Below are 13,547 nucleotides of genomic sequence, written 5' to 3' on the forward strand. Positions count from 1 at the left end.
CTGGGCCATTCAAGAACAGTCACAGAGTTGTTGTGAAGCCACTCCTTCGTTATTTTAGCTGTGTGCTTAGGGTCATTGTCTTGTTGGAAGGTAAACCTTCGGCCCAGTCTGAGGTCCAGAGCACTCTGGAGAAGGTTTTTGTCCAGGATATCCCTGTACTTGGCCGCATTCATCTTTCCCTCGATTGCAACCAGTCGTCCTGTCCCTGCAGCTGAAAAACACCCCCACAGCATGATGCTGCCATCGCCATGCTTCACTGTTGGGACTGTATTGGACAGGTGATGAGCAGTGCCTGGTTTTCTCCACACATACCGCTTAGAATTAAGGCCAAAAAGATCTATTTTGGTCTCATCAGACCAGAGAATCTTATTTCTCACCATCTTGGAGTCCTTCAGGTGTTTTTTTAGCAAACTCCATGCGGGCTTTCATGTGTCTTACACTGAGGAGAGGCTTCCGTCAGGCCACTCTGCCATAAAGCCCCGACTGGTGGAGGGCTGCAGTGATGGTTGACTTTCTACAACTTTCTCCCATCTCCTGACTGCATCTCTGGAGCTCAGCCACAGTGATCTTTGGGTTCTTCTTTACCTCTCTCACCAAGGCTCTTCTCCCCCCATAGCTCAGTTTGGCCAGACAGCCAGCTCTAGGAAGGGTTCTGGTCGTCCCAAACGTCTTCTATTTGAGGATTATGGAGGCCACTGTGCTCTTAGGAACCTTAAGTGCAGCAGAAATCTTTTTGTAACCTTGGCCAGATCTGTGCCTTGCCACAATTCTGTCTCTGAGCTCTTCAGGCAGTTCCTTTGACCTCATGATTCTCATTTGCTCTGACATGCATTGTGATCTGGAAGGTCTTAATTAGACAGGTGTGTGGCTTTCCTAATCAAGTCCAATCAGTATAATCAAACACAGCTGGACTCAAATGAAGGTGTAGAACCATCTCAAGGATGATCAGAAGAAATGTAAAGCACCTGAGTTAAATATATGAGTGTCACAGCAAAGGGTCTGAATACTTAGGACCATGTGATATTTCAGTTTTTCTTTTTTAATAAATCTGCAACAATGTCAACAATTCTGTGTTTTTCTGTCAGTATGGGGTGCTATGTGTACATTCATGAGGAAGAAGAATGAACTTAAATGATTTTAGCAAATGGCTGCAATATAACAAAGAGTGAAAAATTTAAGGGGGTCTGAATACTTTCCGTACCCACTGTATTATATATATATATATATATATATTTTGGCACACACCTCATTCATGTTTTTTTGCAGAGATTCAGTGAACCATTGCCTACCCCCTGAGGAAGACTACAAACAGTTGAAACCCACCAGTACTAACTTATTTTCCATTTCTTTTCTATTGTATGGACTGGAGTTTGTATGTTTTTTGATACTGTATGTGTTTTTATTACCAGTGGTTGGTTTGTAAAACCACATGGTCCCTACTGTTTATAAGGACTCATTTTAATGTGATTCAATGAAAAATGTTTACAACCCCTCCTTATTATTGGTATACCCTTACATTTTTGAGCTATCGCAAAGTCCCAAATCCTTGCTCTTTCCCAATAAAGAGAGTTTTGCTCCAGGATTTTATCATAATTCTGCACTTTTGAATGGATGTAGAGAGGAGAAAACTTCAGATAAACAAGTAAAACGTATGTAGGAGGATTTGTTTCATCTCTGTGTATCATCTGAGACTGTTCACTTCACTGGGAATATGTGAGGGTTTACAACCACTTTAACACTTTTCTAAACCCTGCCAAAAATGTAATATATTGGAGCTTACCAGTCCTCAGATGTGGTGGCCTCACTAGTTTCCATTTTTCACCTGGTGATTCTGCCAGTAACACACTTCTTCTCCTAGAGTGGCAACATTTACTCACAGTGCTGTATTTAGCATTGCCACCCCAAAATGCTCTGCTTATTTGGATTACAAACACTCCTTATTTGGATTACAAACATTTCCGCCTCTCCTCATCTCCATTACACCAAGGGGAGTTGCTTTGTAGTTCACAGAAAACAGCTGAGGAGGCTGTTAAAATTGCCTGAGATATCAGTTCAGTGCAAAGGAAGCTACAAGGATTTCTGGCAGGATCAACTGGTATTTTTCTGTACTTGTGGAAACGTTCTTAGCCTGAAAACAAAAACGAATGCAGCCTCCACATATAGAAATAGGTAAATATTGAATATTTGTTCTTGGGTTTAGATATATTTTCACGTGACAGTTTAATTTGATAAAATGAGGCAAAAACCAGTAGCTTGTATACCTCTAGAAAAACTGGTGGTAAGATTAGTAAAACAAGGGAATAGTAAAGTGGGGTGAAAGGGTTGGATGGTGCATGGTAACTGAACCCCAAGGTGTATAAGTAAGCATTTTTCAATGGCAGAGATGTTTAAGCTTTTCAACAATTTTATTTGTGGAGCATGGAGCAACAGTGAAATCCCCCAAAACGGCAATAAAAAAATAAACTGCCGAAAAGCATGAGCTTCATTAAGGGTTTGCCACGGTTTCATGTTCAGATTTGGTCAGTCTAAAACAATTCTTGGTGGAATAGACATGGAAGCCCATAGCAGCGCATAGAGAAAGCACATTAAAGTTATTACATGTACTGTATTTTCCACTTACTACATAAACTTCACAAAATGAATTGATTCTTTTCCCAAACTGGAAAGTAATTCAAATATTATTTGCAAAAATATAAATATAGTTAAATAAGTAATGAGGATATGCGTTGTACATATACTTTCATGCTATGGCTAAGTGGCAAAGCAAGCTGGGAAAAAAACGCGTAACAGGTTTAAAAAGTCACTTGGTCAAAACTATGTTGGTCAGATCATTGCATGGGTTACTAACAATGCTGGAAGAAGCTCCAAGTCTCCTATAAATTAATAAGATATACAGTCAGCTCTTATAGGTGAAGAAAAAATATTTCTATAGAGTATAAGCCCTGGTTCACACCTGTGCGACTTTGAAATCTTACTACAGTAGGGAGATTTCAAAGCCGCAGATTAGTGTGATTTGCACTTTCAACTTCATTGCGGCTCGTTTAAACAAGTTTAAGCATTGGCATGCTAATGCTTGTAGTGCCATTCTAAGTAAAAAAGGAGAGTGTATATAGTCCCCTTGGTACTCAGGAATGGGGTGCTGGCTGAAAATATCACCATCCAGTAACGTGTAGCATACTTAGAAAAATCGCTGCTCAACCCTATCCAGTCTGTGGTTGGCCTCAGACTTGCACTACTCCACATGCCACATCCTCTGACATGTTTCGCCCCACCCACCGGGGCTTAGTCTTCAAGTCACAAAGAAATAGGAAAAAAGTAGTGCAGGAATCTTTTTTCAAAGTCGTGGCAATTTGAACGGTTCCATTGCCGGCAATAGGGTGTGACTTGTCATGTGATTTGGAATTGTCAAATCGCAATACAAATCGCACTGGTGTGAACGAGGGCCTAATGTTAAAAGACTGTTACATTTTTAAAAATAAAAATATATAAAGCACAATATTACAGCATTCTGAGATATAATGCACTTGAGAGAAAACAAGAATGTTTCAAAGGTTTAAGTTAAAAATATTTTTGCAAATTTTGGCAATAAAATATACAAAGGATTGAATGCTTACATTCTGAGTTTAATCAAAAATGTAAACATACAAAATAGGTAAAAGGATGCAAAAACCTGTCCCCCTTTTTTTATAGGTCTTTAAATTTGAGGCTATCAATATGTAATAAACAATTATATATATATATATATATATATATATATATATATATATATATATATAATATATATATATATATATATTATATATATACTAGATAGCGGGGGCAAGATTTTGGTAAAGCAGATTCTAAGGTAGACCAAAACTGTAAACTATTTTATACCCTTCATCACACCTACAACCTAAACTGCTATGTTGTGTCATACTTACAATACACATGGCTGAAAAATGGTGACAGTTCTGATCAAACCAGGCCACTGATTGGCTAGCTCTCCCTGAACATCATTAAAGCATAACTCCACTTTTGTTGAGAAAAAAAACATTCCCCTCTGGGTGATCGCTGTACATTGCAGGGATTTTAACCAACTTTGGTGCAGATTCCTACCTTTTGTTATTCTGAAGAAATCACCGTTTGTTCCCCTGTGCCTCTGTGCTGAGTGAGTCTAATGGGAGTGGTTTCATAATTATCTATCAGCTGTGGCAGCTGCAGGGCTCTAATGAGGAAATCTGCTGGGCCTGTATCCCTTTAGATGTGTTCTTATTGGGAGTATCTCACCAAAAATTACATTTTTGTTGCAGGGGATGCCAGAAATCTGAGTTGTATATTAGGCAGACTTCTGGGAAAATTGATGAGCCAATCACACAAGCAGGAAATTATGTTTATGGGGTGTGGTCAGTACACATTCTGTGTACAGAACAACTCCAGGTAGCCATATTGCATTGCATTATCAGAAAATTACAACAGCTGCAGATTGAAAATTAAAGATCATTTTTTAATAACATTCAATTACAATATGATTTGTATCGCAATTGTATAAGCTTTATTGTTTTTTTTATTTGCTATTTTTTTCCCACAAAGTGGAGTTACCCTTTATGACAGTTTAACATGCAGACAGCTGGGGACATTGTAAAATAGCTCAGCTTTGTAGCATGGTTTGTGTCCTCTTTTAATAAAATACTAATACTGAATACTTGTATATATTGTAGAAATGTGAAACTAAATATATTGAACATTAAATAAAAATATAAACAAGCCTATATTTCTTTCATTAAAAAAAAATAGTTTATTAGGTGTTTAACCTTAGCAAAAAAACTGTAATATATTACATATTATTTAAAATGTATTTAAAGCGAAATTTATTAACTTAAACAATTTTAAAGTGACCATTTACTTTGCCCATGTAGGGCAATTAACAGTATCATTTAACATCCCCATCCCACCCAGCATCATATAACCACCTTTCCTTCGCTCCCCCACTCCCATGTCACAGCACTGGGCCATGAGAGAAGAGGAGTGAGCCATTTGTTCCTTTATACCTGGAATTTGGGGTATTTGTCTTTTCTCCCTGCGCCTGAGCAGAGCGGAGGAGAGCAAGGAAAGGTGAATGTAAGATGTTAGGAAAAGGAAAAGTTCAGTGACCCTGGTTGCCCTTTATAGGCAAAGTAAAAGGTCAATTACAGAACTGATAATATGGTACTATTCACAAACAATATAGCAGATATTCATTTTGGCACCTGTATCCACTGTAAAATGAGTTTAATCATACCTGTATTCATCTTGATGTAGCAGGATTTCACGAAAGTGACGTCAGTTTGCCTGTTGATGAAGAAAATATTTAATTCAGACAAATGTACATGTCAATTTGTGATAATTGTACAACCTAAGATGATTGCTCTTATCAATAGCTACTTTTATCCTTAAAGTGCACTGGCATTATAAAGACTGGATACAGAGAAATGTAAAATGCTCGGATTGATGATGTGCTTTACATCATCATTTTACTCTTAGCCTTGAAGCTTGATGGGCCTGTAGAGTTCATTAGGCGTATTCCACCTAAAGTGATTGTAAAGGTTCTTTAAAAAAAAAAAACACATGTAAAACTTTCCTGCTCTGTGCAATGGTTTTGCACAATGCGGCTCTGATCCACCTCCTCTGGAGTTCTTCGTTGGCACTCTGGGCTCCTCCTCTTCTCAGTGTGCCACCATAGGAAGCGGCTTACTATGGTGGCACAGGTGCGGGCTCAATCCAAAGCAGCGCTGTGTGTGTCTATTGACACACACAGTGCAGCTTGGCCCCAATCCCTTGTCACTGGATATTACTGACAGCAGCAGAAGCTAATAGTTCCCTCTGCTCTCAGAGTCCAGTGAGGAGGGAGAGAGAGTGAGCAGCACCACTGCATTAATGCACAGCACTGGACTGAGAACGGACTAAGGTAAGTACTTACAGAGATCTGGGGGGGAGCTGCACATATTTATTTATTTATTTTTACCTTAATAAAGAGAATGCATTAGGCAGGGTTCCCCAACCCTCGGGCCAGGGATCGTAACTTGTTGGGGGCCAGGTGGCACGGCGTGGGGTTGGCAGTAATGCTATCTTTATTGGCGGCCACTTGTACTGTTGTCCAGGCTCTGCCTCTTGTCTGATCGGCAGCGGGAGGACCTGTATGTGTTTGTTGTGCCCCAGGGTGCCAGAAGGAGGAGAGCAGCAGTCACTTTTTGACAGGGACAGAGCTTTACTCGCTGGATGCTTACCCCCTGCTGTTTGGCAATTAAATAAAGTAATAGCCCAGCAGAGAGGTTTGACTGCACAGAGATTCCTATTAAAACCCTATCAGTGAGTGGCAACAATATCACCCAGCCCCCATTGCCACCAAGCACAAATGAAGAAAAACAATTGTGGCTCTACTTTAACAGACCTTCATGAAAACAAGTGTTTAATAGGCAGTGATACATATCATTTGCTCATCCAATGGACAATGAGCTTTTAAAAATGTATTCACTCATCTATGTCTTTATGGACCTTGCTTTGTATACGGGTGCCCGGTCATGTTGGGACAGGAAATTGCATCCCCAGACTGTTACCACAAAGTTGGGAGCATGAAATCTATCAAAATGTCTTGGTATGCTGACACCTTAAGAGTTCCCTTCACTGGAACTAAGAGGCCAAGCCCAACCCCTGAAAAACAACTCCACACCATAATCCCCCCCCCCCCTTCACCAAATGATTTCGAACAGTGCACAAAGCAAGGTCCACCAAAGACATTGATGAGCGAGTTTGGGTTGGGGGAACTTGACTGGCCTGGACAGAGTCCTGACCGCAACCTGATAGAGCACCTTTGGGATTAATAGCCTTCATTTCATTATCAGTGCCTGACCTCACAAATGCGCTTCTGGAAGAATGGTCAAACATTCCCATAGACACACTCCTAAACCTTGAGGACAGCCTTCCCAGAAGAGTTGAAGCTGTTATAGCTGCAAAGGGTGGGCCAACTCAATATTGAACCCCATGGACTAAGACTGGGATGCCATTAAAGTTCATGTACGTGTAAAGGCAGGCGTCCCAATACTTTTGGTAATATAGGGGTTTATTTGCAAAAGCTAGAGAAGGCAACATTAGTCACAATTCTGCAGAGAAACCAATCCGCTTCCAGATCTTATTGCTAAAGCACAATTAAACAAGCTGAGGTTAGAAGCGGATTCTCTGCAGAATTGTGACTAATTTTGCCCTCTCTAGCTTTAGTAAATAAACCCCAGTGTGTACGTCTGTTGGCGTCATTCATACCAATCCAACACGTGTTAGACAACAGACATCCTATACCTACCTTAGAAGGCATTGGGAAAGCCTATGTAACTTCAAAACTAAATCTATACTAAATGGCTTTATTGTTCTTCTAAGCAGATAAATACTGTGACATTATATGAAGAACCTCACAGGATACTGTTGAAATCATTTAATGTTAGATGTTAGCAATCAAATGCTGCGTATAATTTCCTTCACTTTAGAGCCAAGTGGATTTCTCCTGTGTAGCCAAAAATCAACATATAGAACTGTTAGAGCCTGTCACATGTATTACTTGGCCACATTTCAACTGAGAAATAAGCAACTTCTTTACCTGTTGATCATCACAGTATCATGCAGGAACATTTCCCAGCCATATGCCGTCTATAATTTTACTTTAAATAGAAGTAGAAAATTCATGTCATAGTATAAGAACACAGAAGGGTTTGTTTAAGCGGGGACCCAGGATTCCAAAGGAAATAACACCCTGAGCCAAGTACATAGAAAGACAGTAAAGGGACGAGCTGTGAGCCAAATGGAAATTAGGGGCTTAGACTTCAGATGCAATTTTCTTAAAGTTATTTTCTCCAAATGTGGTTGAGCTCCCAGCCATATAAGTTTAATTTTGCTGCGATGTAAAAAATATATTACAGCCAATGATTACTGAATTATACATATGGTCAATGGTTGGGCTGGCATGGGGCAAATGGCCTTTTTCCTACTCACTATCATCTCTGCAAATGTGACCTGCCACTGAGAATTTAAATGGCCACAGCCGTAGTGGAACATATATCTGCTCGATTCAGTGGTTGTTGACCCCGTCAGAAAATACTGGTGTGATCTTATAGGTTTACTTAAAGAGGTTGTAAACTCGTTTTTTTTTTTTCCCCACCCTGCAAGAGAAAGACATAATGAGCTAGTATGCATCGCATACTAGCTCATTATGCAATACTTCCCTTAGAACGAGCCCCCGCCGTGCCGCTCACTCCTCTATGACGGGCGAAATGTCCAGTCGCCCGTCTTCCGGGATCACGGCATCCGGCCATCTGATTGGCCGGAGCCGCGGTGACGTCGCTCCCGCGCACGCGCGCGAGAGCTGACAGTCACGGCACGGGACTCTGAAGGAACGGCACGAGCGGCCGTTCCTTCAGAGCGCATGCGCCAGTGACGTCACTGGCTGCATGTAAGGTAAATATCTCCTAAACGGTACATGTTTAGAAGATATTTACAGTACCTATAGGTAAGCCTTATCATAGGCTTACCTATAGGTACAAGTGTCTGAGGAGGGTTTACTTCCTCTTTAACCACTTAAGGACCAGGCCTATTTCTGACACTTGTTGTTTACAAGTTAAAATCAGTATTTTTTGCTAGAACCCCAAACTTTATATATATATATATATATATATATATATATATATATATATATATATATATATATATATATATAAACATTTTTAGCAGAGATCCTAGAGAATAAAATGGAGATTGCTGCAATACTTTATGTCACGCCATATTTGCGTAGCAGTCTTACAAACACAATTTGTTTGGAAAAAATACACTTTTTTAAATAAAAAAATAGCAAAACAGTAAAGTTAGCCCAATTTCTCTCTATAATGTGAAAGAGAATGTTACACTGAGTAAATTGAAACCTAACATGTCATGCTTTAAAATTGCGCACGCTTGTAGAATGGCGACAAACATTGGTACTTAGAAATCTCCATAGGCGGCACTTTAAAAATTTCTACAGGTTACCAGTTTAGAGTTACAGGGGAGGTCTAGGGCTAGAATTTTATCTTGCTCTAAGGATGGCATCGATACCTCACATGTGTGGTTTGAACACCGTTTACATATGTAGGCGCGACTTGCGTATGTGTTCGCTTCTGAAAGCGAGCTCAGAGGAACGGGGTGCTTTAATTTTTTTTTTTCTTATTTATTTTACCTTTTATTTTTACACTGTCCCTTTAACCAATTCAGCCCCGGAAGGTTTTACCCCCTTAATGACCAGACCATGTTTTGTGATTCGGCACTGCGTTGCTTTAACTGACAATTGCGTGGTCGTCAAACGCTGTACCCAAATACAATTCATGTCCTTTTTTCCCACAAATAGAGCTTTCTTTTGGTGGTATTTGATCACCTCTGCAGTTTTTCGTTTTTGCTCTATAAACAAAAAAGAGCGTCAATTTTGAAAAAAACACCAATATTTTCTACAATATTTTATCTGCTATAAAACATTCCCAATAATATGTATTCTGCTACATATTTTTGGTAAAAAAAATCCCAAAAAGCGTATTATAATTGGTTTGTGCAAAAGTTATAGCGTTTACAAAGTACAGGATCGATTTAACAACTTTTATTTATTTTTCTTAGTAATGGCGGCGATCAGCAATTTTTATTGGGACTGCGGCGGACAAATCTGACACTAAGTGACACTTTTTGGGGACCAGTCACATTAATACAATGATCAGTTTTAAATAATATGCACTGTTACTGTAGAAATGACCCTGGCAGGGAAGGGGTTAACACTGGGGGGTGATCAAGGGGTTAAAGGTGTTCCCTATATGTGCTTTATAACTGTGGGGGGGGGGGGAAGATTGAACAGAGGCAGAGAGAGATCTGTGATTTAGCTTAGCTGAATCACATGATCTTTCCCTGCCTCTCTGACAGGAGAGCCGTCTTGCATTGTTTACATTCCAGACGTCTTTCCTGTCAGTATTGTCGAAGACTGCAGGAGGCCGGCGGCAATCGAGCCCGCTCCTCCTGCGGTCTGCCTGTGTTTAATCAACGCCTAAAAAACCGCGTGCACATAATCACGTTGATGTACGTGATTATGCGCAACCAAGCCACCCTGCCGCAGTAAATCTGCATGGGGCGGTCGGCAAGTGGTTAAAAAATATATATTTTATCACTTTTATTTCTATTACAAGGAATGTAAACATCCCTTGCAATAGAAATAAGCAGGAAAGGTCCTCTTTAATGTGAGATCTGGGGTCAAAAAGGCGGTCACATCTACACTTAAAAGCAAAAAAAAAAAGTAATTTTTTTGTGCAAGAAAAAAAAATGGGCCATTGGGCGTAAGTGATGTATGACGCTTCAGTACTCCAAGGCCATAGAGTCGAGGGAGGGCCATCTTGACCTCACTTGACTTCCTGCCTGGGACTGGAATGGATCGTTTCCCTCGCTACTGGCAGCTCCAGTAAGTGGGGAAAATGACCGGGAAGCGGTGGGAGGGGAGTGGGCACCTCTCCTGCCACCCATAAAAGTGATCCCGTGGCGAATGCGCTGCTGGGACTACTTTTTTGTGAAGGAGGACCGCCGACCATGTAGAAAAATACTGAGGTTATGGCAGCTATCACGTCAAAGTACCGATGTAAATACACAGTGGGCGATCCGGAAGTGCTTAAACAAATCTACGTATAGTATATCGCTACTGAATGCAGGAGAGGAAAAATCATAAAGCTGCCAAACCTCTAATGTCTATCAACTCCATATTCCTTACAAACCATGTGTCAAACACAAGGTGATGGGACAAACCTGTCCGGCCAAGCCATTTCAAGTTTTCCTCACACCTCTCCTGCAGCTGCGGTACCCCCCTTGCCTCTGCCCCCACCTTGGCTCAGCAGTTGGCAGCAGAGAGGTCAAAATTCCTCCTACAGATCCTGTGCTTCTTTGTGCAGCTCCCCTTGTCTCAGCATTCAGCAGACTCCGGCAGCTGACACCAGCCCTCCTCTGGTCCTTCTTCAGACCCTGCACTTTCTGCTTTCCAGCTCTGCCCCCAGCCTCATCCCGATAGCCGCACAAGGTGGGGGGGGGGGCACTGTGATGTAAGGGAGGGTGGGGGACTCTTGACTTCTGATGTTGAAGGGGAAAGGGGTGCTCTGGACATCTAGTTACAACCGACCCTTTGAGATTAACCATAATGCTGATTCGGCCCACGATGAAATAGAGTTTGACACCCCTGGCTTACAACAACCCCCTTTTTAGCAAACAGGTAACTGCTGCTGCAATATCATGGTCTACCTAATTGTGGAAGCCCCAGGGTAAGGGCTCTTCTTTCCTTGTCGCAGGGTAAAAACTTGATCTCAAGTAGTGCCCTCTGTTGGCAGAATGTTGGCCTCTAGGAATAACACACCTTGCCTGACTGTCTAACCATTTCTTATGGCTATAGGCATTAAATATTGAGTTGCCAAATATTTGTTATTCTGTTCAGTTAGTTGTGTAACTTACACATCTCTGCCCCAATGCATTGCTTGGCAGGGAACACTACAATTTCCTTTTTTAGCTTTCCATGTTACCGGCCTGTTCATTGGACAAATAATTTGCATCATCTCACTGCAACAAATATACAAATAGTGCGCTGTTCCTTTAAAAGTGGTGATCACTTGTGATCTGATCCCATTCATTCAAGTGACATATGAAAAGCAATAAAATGAATAGCAATATAGTGGTCACATGTGACTAAATCAATAAAGTGACATATGAAAAGGAATAAAATAAAAAGCATACAGTGGTCACATGTGAATAAACGTGAAAAAAAGAAAAATATATATATAAATATATACGCACTGTTCCTTTCACAGAAAACCAAATTAGGTGTAACCTATTACGGATATATAAATATACGGTGCAAGTGCAGGGAGCATCAAAAAGTGAAAAACAATCAATAAATAAATAAATAAATAAAATGAAATTAAATAAATAAAATATGTATTGATTGTTTTTCACTTTTTGATTCTCACTGCACTTGGCACAGTATTTACTGCACTTGCACCGTATATATATGTATATATATATATATATATATATATCTCCGCAATAGGTTACACCTATTTTAGGTTTCTGTGAAAGGAACAGTGCACATATATGTTTTTTTTCCCTTTAGATTGTTTTTTCACATGTCACCACTATATCGCTTTTCATATTTCACTTTATTGATTTACTAACATGTGACCACTATATCGCTTTTCATTCTATTGCTTTTCGTAAGCCACTTTATTGATTTACTAACATGTGACCACTATATTGCTTTTCATTTTATTGCTTTTCATAAGCCACTTTATTGATGGGATCACAGTTGATCACCACTTTTAAAGGAATAGAGCACTATTTGTACATTTGTATCGTTTATTCCATATCCAGGATTTGTATTGCAGCAGTTGCACAGGGGCTCAGTGCAAAATATTTTTGGATATTGATCATCACACTGCTGTCTTAATAATTATTGAACAACCAGGTGACACCTGAAACAAGAAGCTGTGGTGCCACCTTCTTAATTATGAAGCGTGGCAGAGGCAAGACTCAAACCTTAAACCAAAAGTAGGAGCGCCAGACCAAAATCACAAAGGAATTTGAGACAGCTTTAATAATACACAAAACAGCCAACGTGTTTTGAAAGCAAAACATGCTCTTTCATCAGGGCTCAGTAATGCTTGCAAGTGTTTAAATGGACTCATGAAGCAAATGCCAGGCATTAAATATTAGGGCTTGCAAAGAAGTTATATGAAGCAGAATTATGCCAGTGAAACAACTTCAAAATGTTTTGGAATACATAATAAATTTGGTCTGGCGCTCCTTTTAGTTTAAGCTCTGATTAATGCTCCCGGGTACCCATTAGAGCAGGGGTGTCACACTCAATTTATTCACGGGCCACAGCAGAATTATGGTTGCCCTCAAAGGGCTGTTTGTATCTGTAAGACTATATAAATGTATTTACTCTATATCATATTAAATAAGTGCCTCTGTATTCAATTATTACTGGTTTTATTAATAACTGAAAACTTAAGCTGTAAAGGGCAGATGCAGACCGGCATGGTGCCAACTGGCACCTCTGTAGCAAGTGATGCAAGTCTGAAAAGGAGGCTTGCACACCGCTGGTATCATGTACAAGAAACCGGTTCTGCCATGGTATTCTGTCTGAGCAGTCTCCAAAATAGTTTCTTATGGATGATATCAGTGGTGTGCGACCCTCCTTTTCAACTGACCAACTGACATAAAATTGTATTATTCTCAAAATAATTATAAGAGATGTCAAGAGCTCCCCCCCCATCAGAAGTCCTTCATCCTCCCTTACATCAGAGTGCACTCCCCTTGTCCTGCTGCCGGAAAGAGGCTGTGAAGCAGAAAGTGCAGGGTCTGGAGGAGGACTAGAGGAGGGCTGGAGCCAGTTGCCAGAGTCTGCTAAATGAGGAGACCAGGGGGTGCTGCAAGTGCACAGAGAGGTTCAGGATCTGTAGGAGGAGTTCTGTCATCTTCTATGCTGTCGAATGCTGAAACAAGGT

The 13,547-nt window shown here is 40.4% G+C and overlaps 1 protein-coding gene across 1 annotated transcript in view; it reads right to left on the minus strand.

The window, feature by feature from the left end:
- Positions 1–13,547, minus strand: part of SORBS2 (sorbin and SH3 domain containing 2) — a 488,340-nt gene that overhangs the window by 210,479 nt on the left and 264,314 nt on the right. The window contains exon 3 of the mRNA XM_082244055.1: positions 5,261–5,310. Within this exon, the coding sequence (XP_082100181.1) occupies positions 5,261–5,270 (10 nt within the window). The 5' untranslated portion in view covers positions 5,271–5,310. The remainder of the gene's footprint in view (positions 1–5,260; positions 5,311–13,547) is intronic.

Source organism: Pelophylax lessonae (genome assembly GCF_965119305.1).
Source record: "Pelophylax lessonae genome assembly, chromosome: 1".
Taxonomy (NCBI): Eukaryota; Metazoa; Chordata; class Amphibia; order Anura; family Ranidae; genus Pelophylax; species Pelophylax lessonae.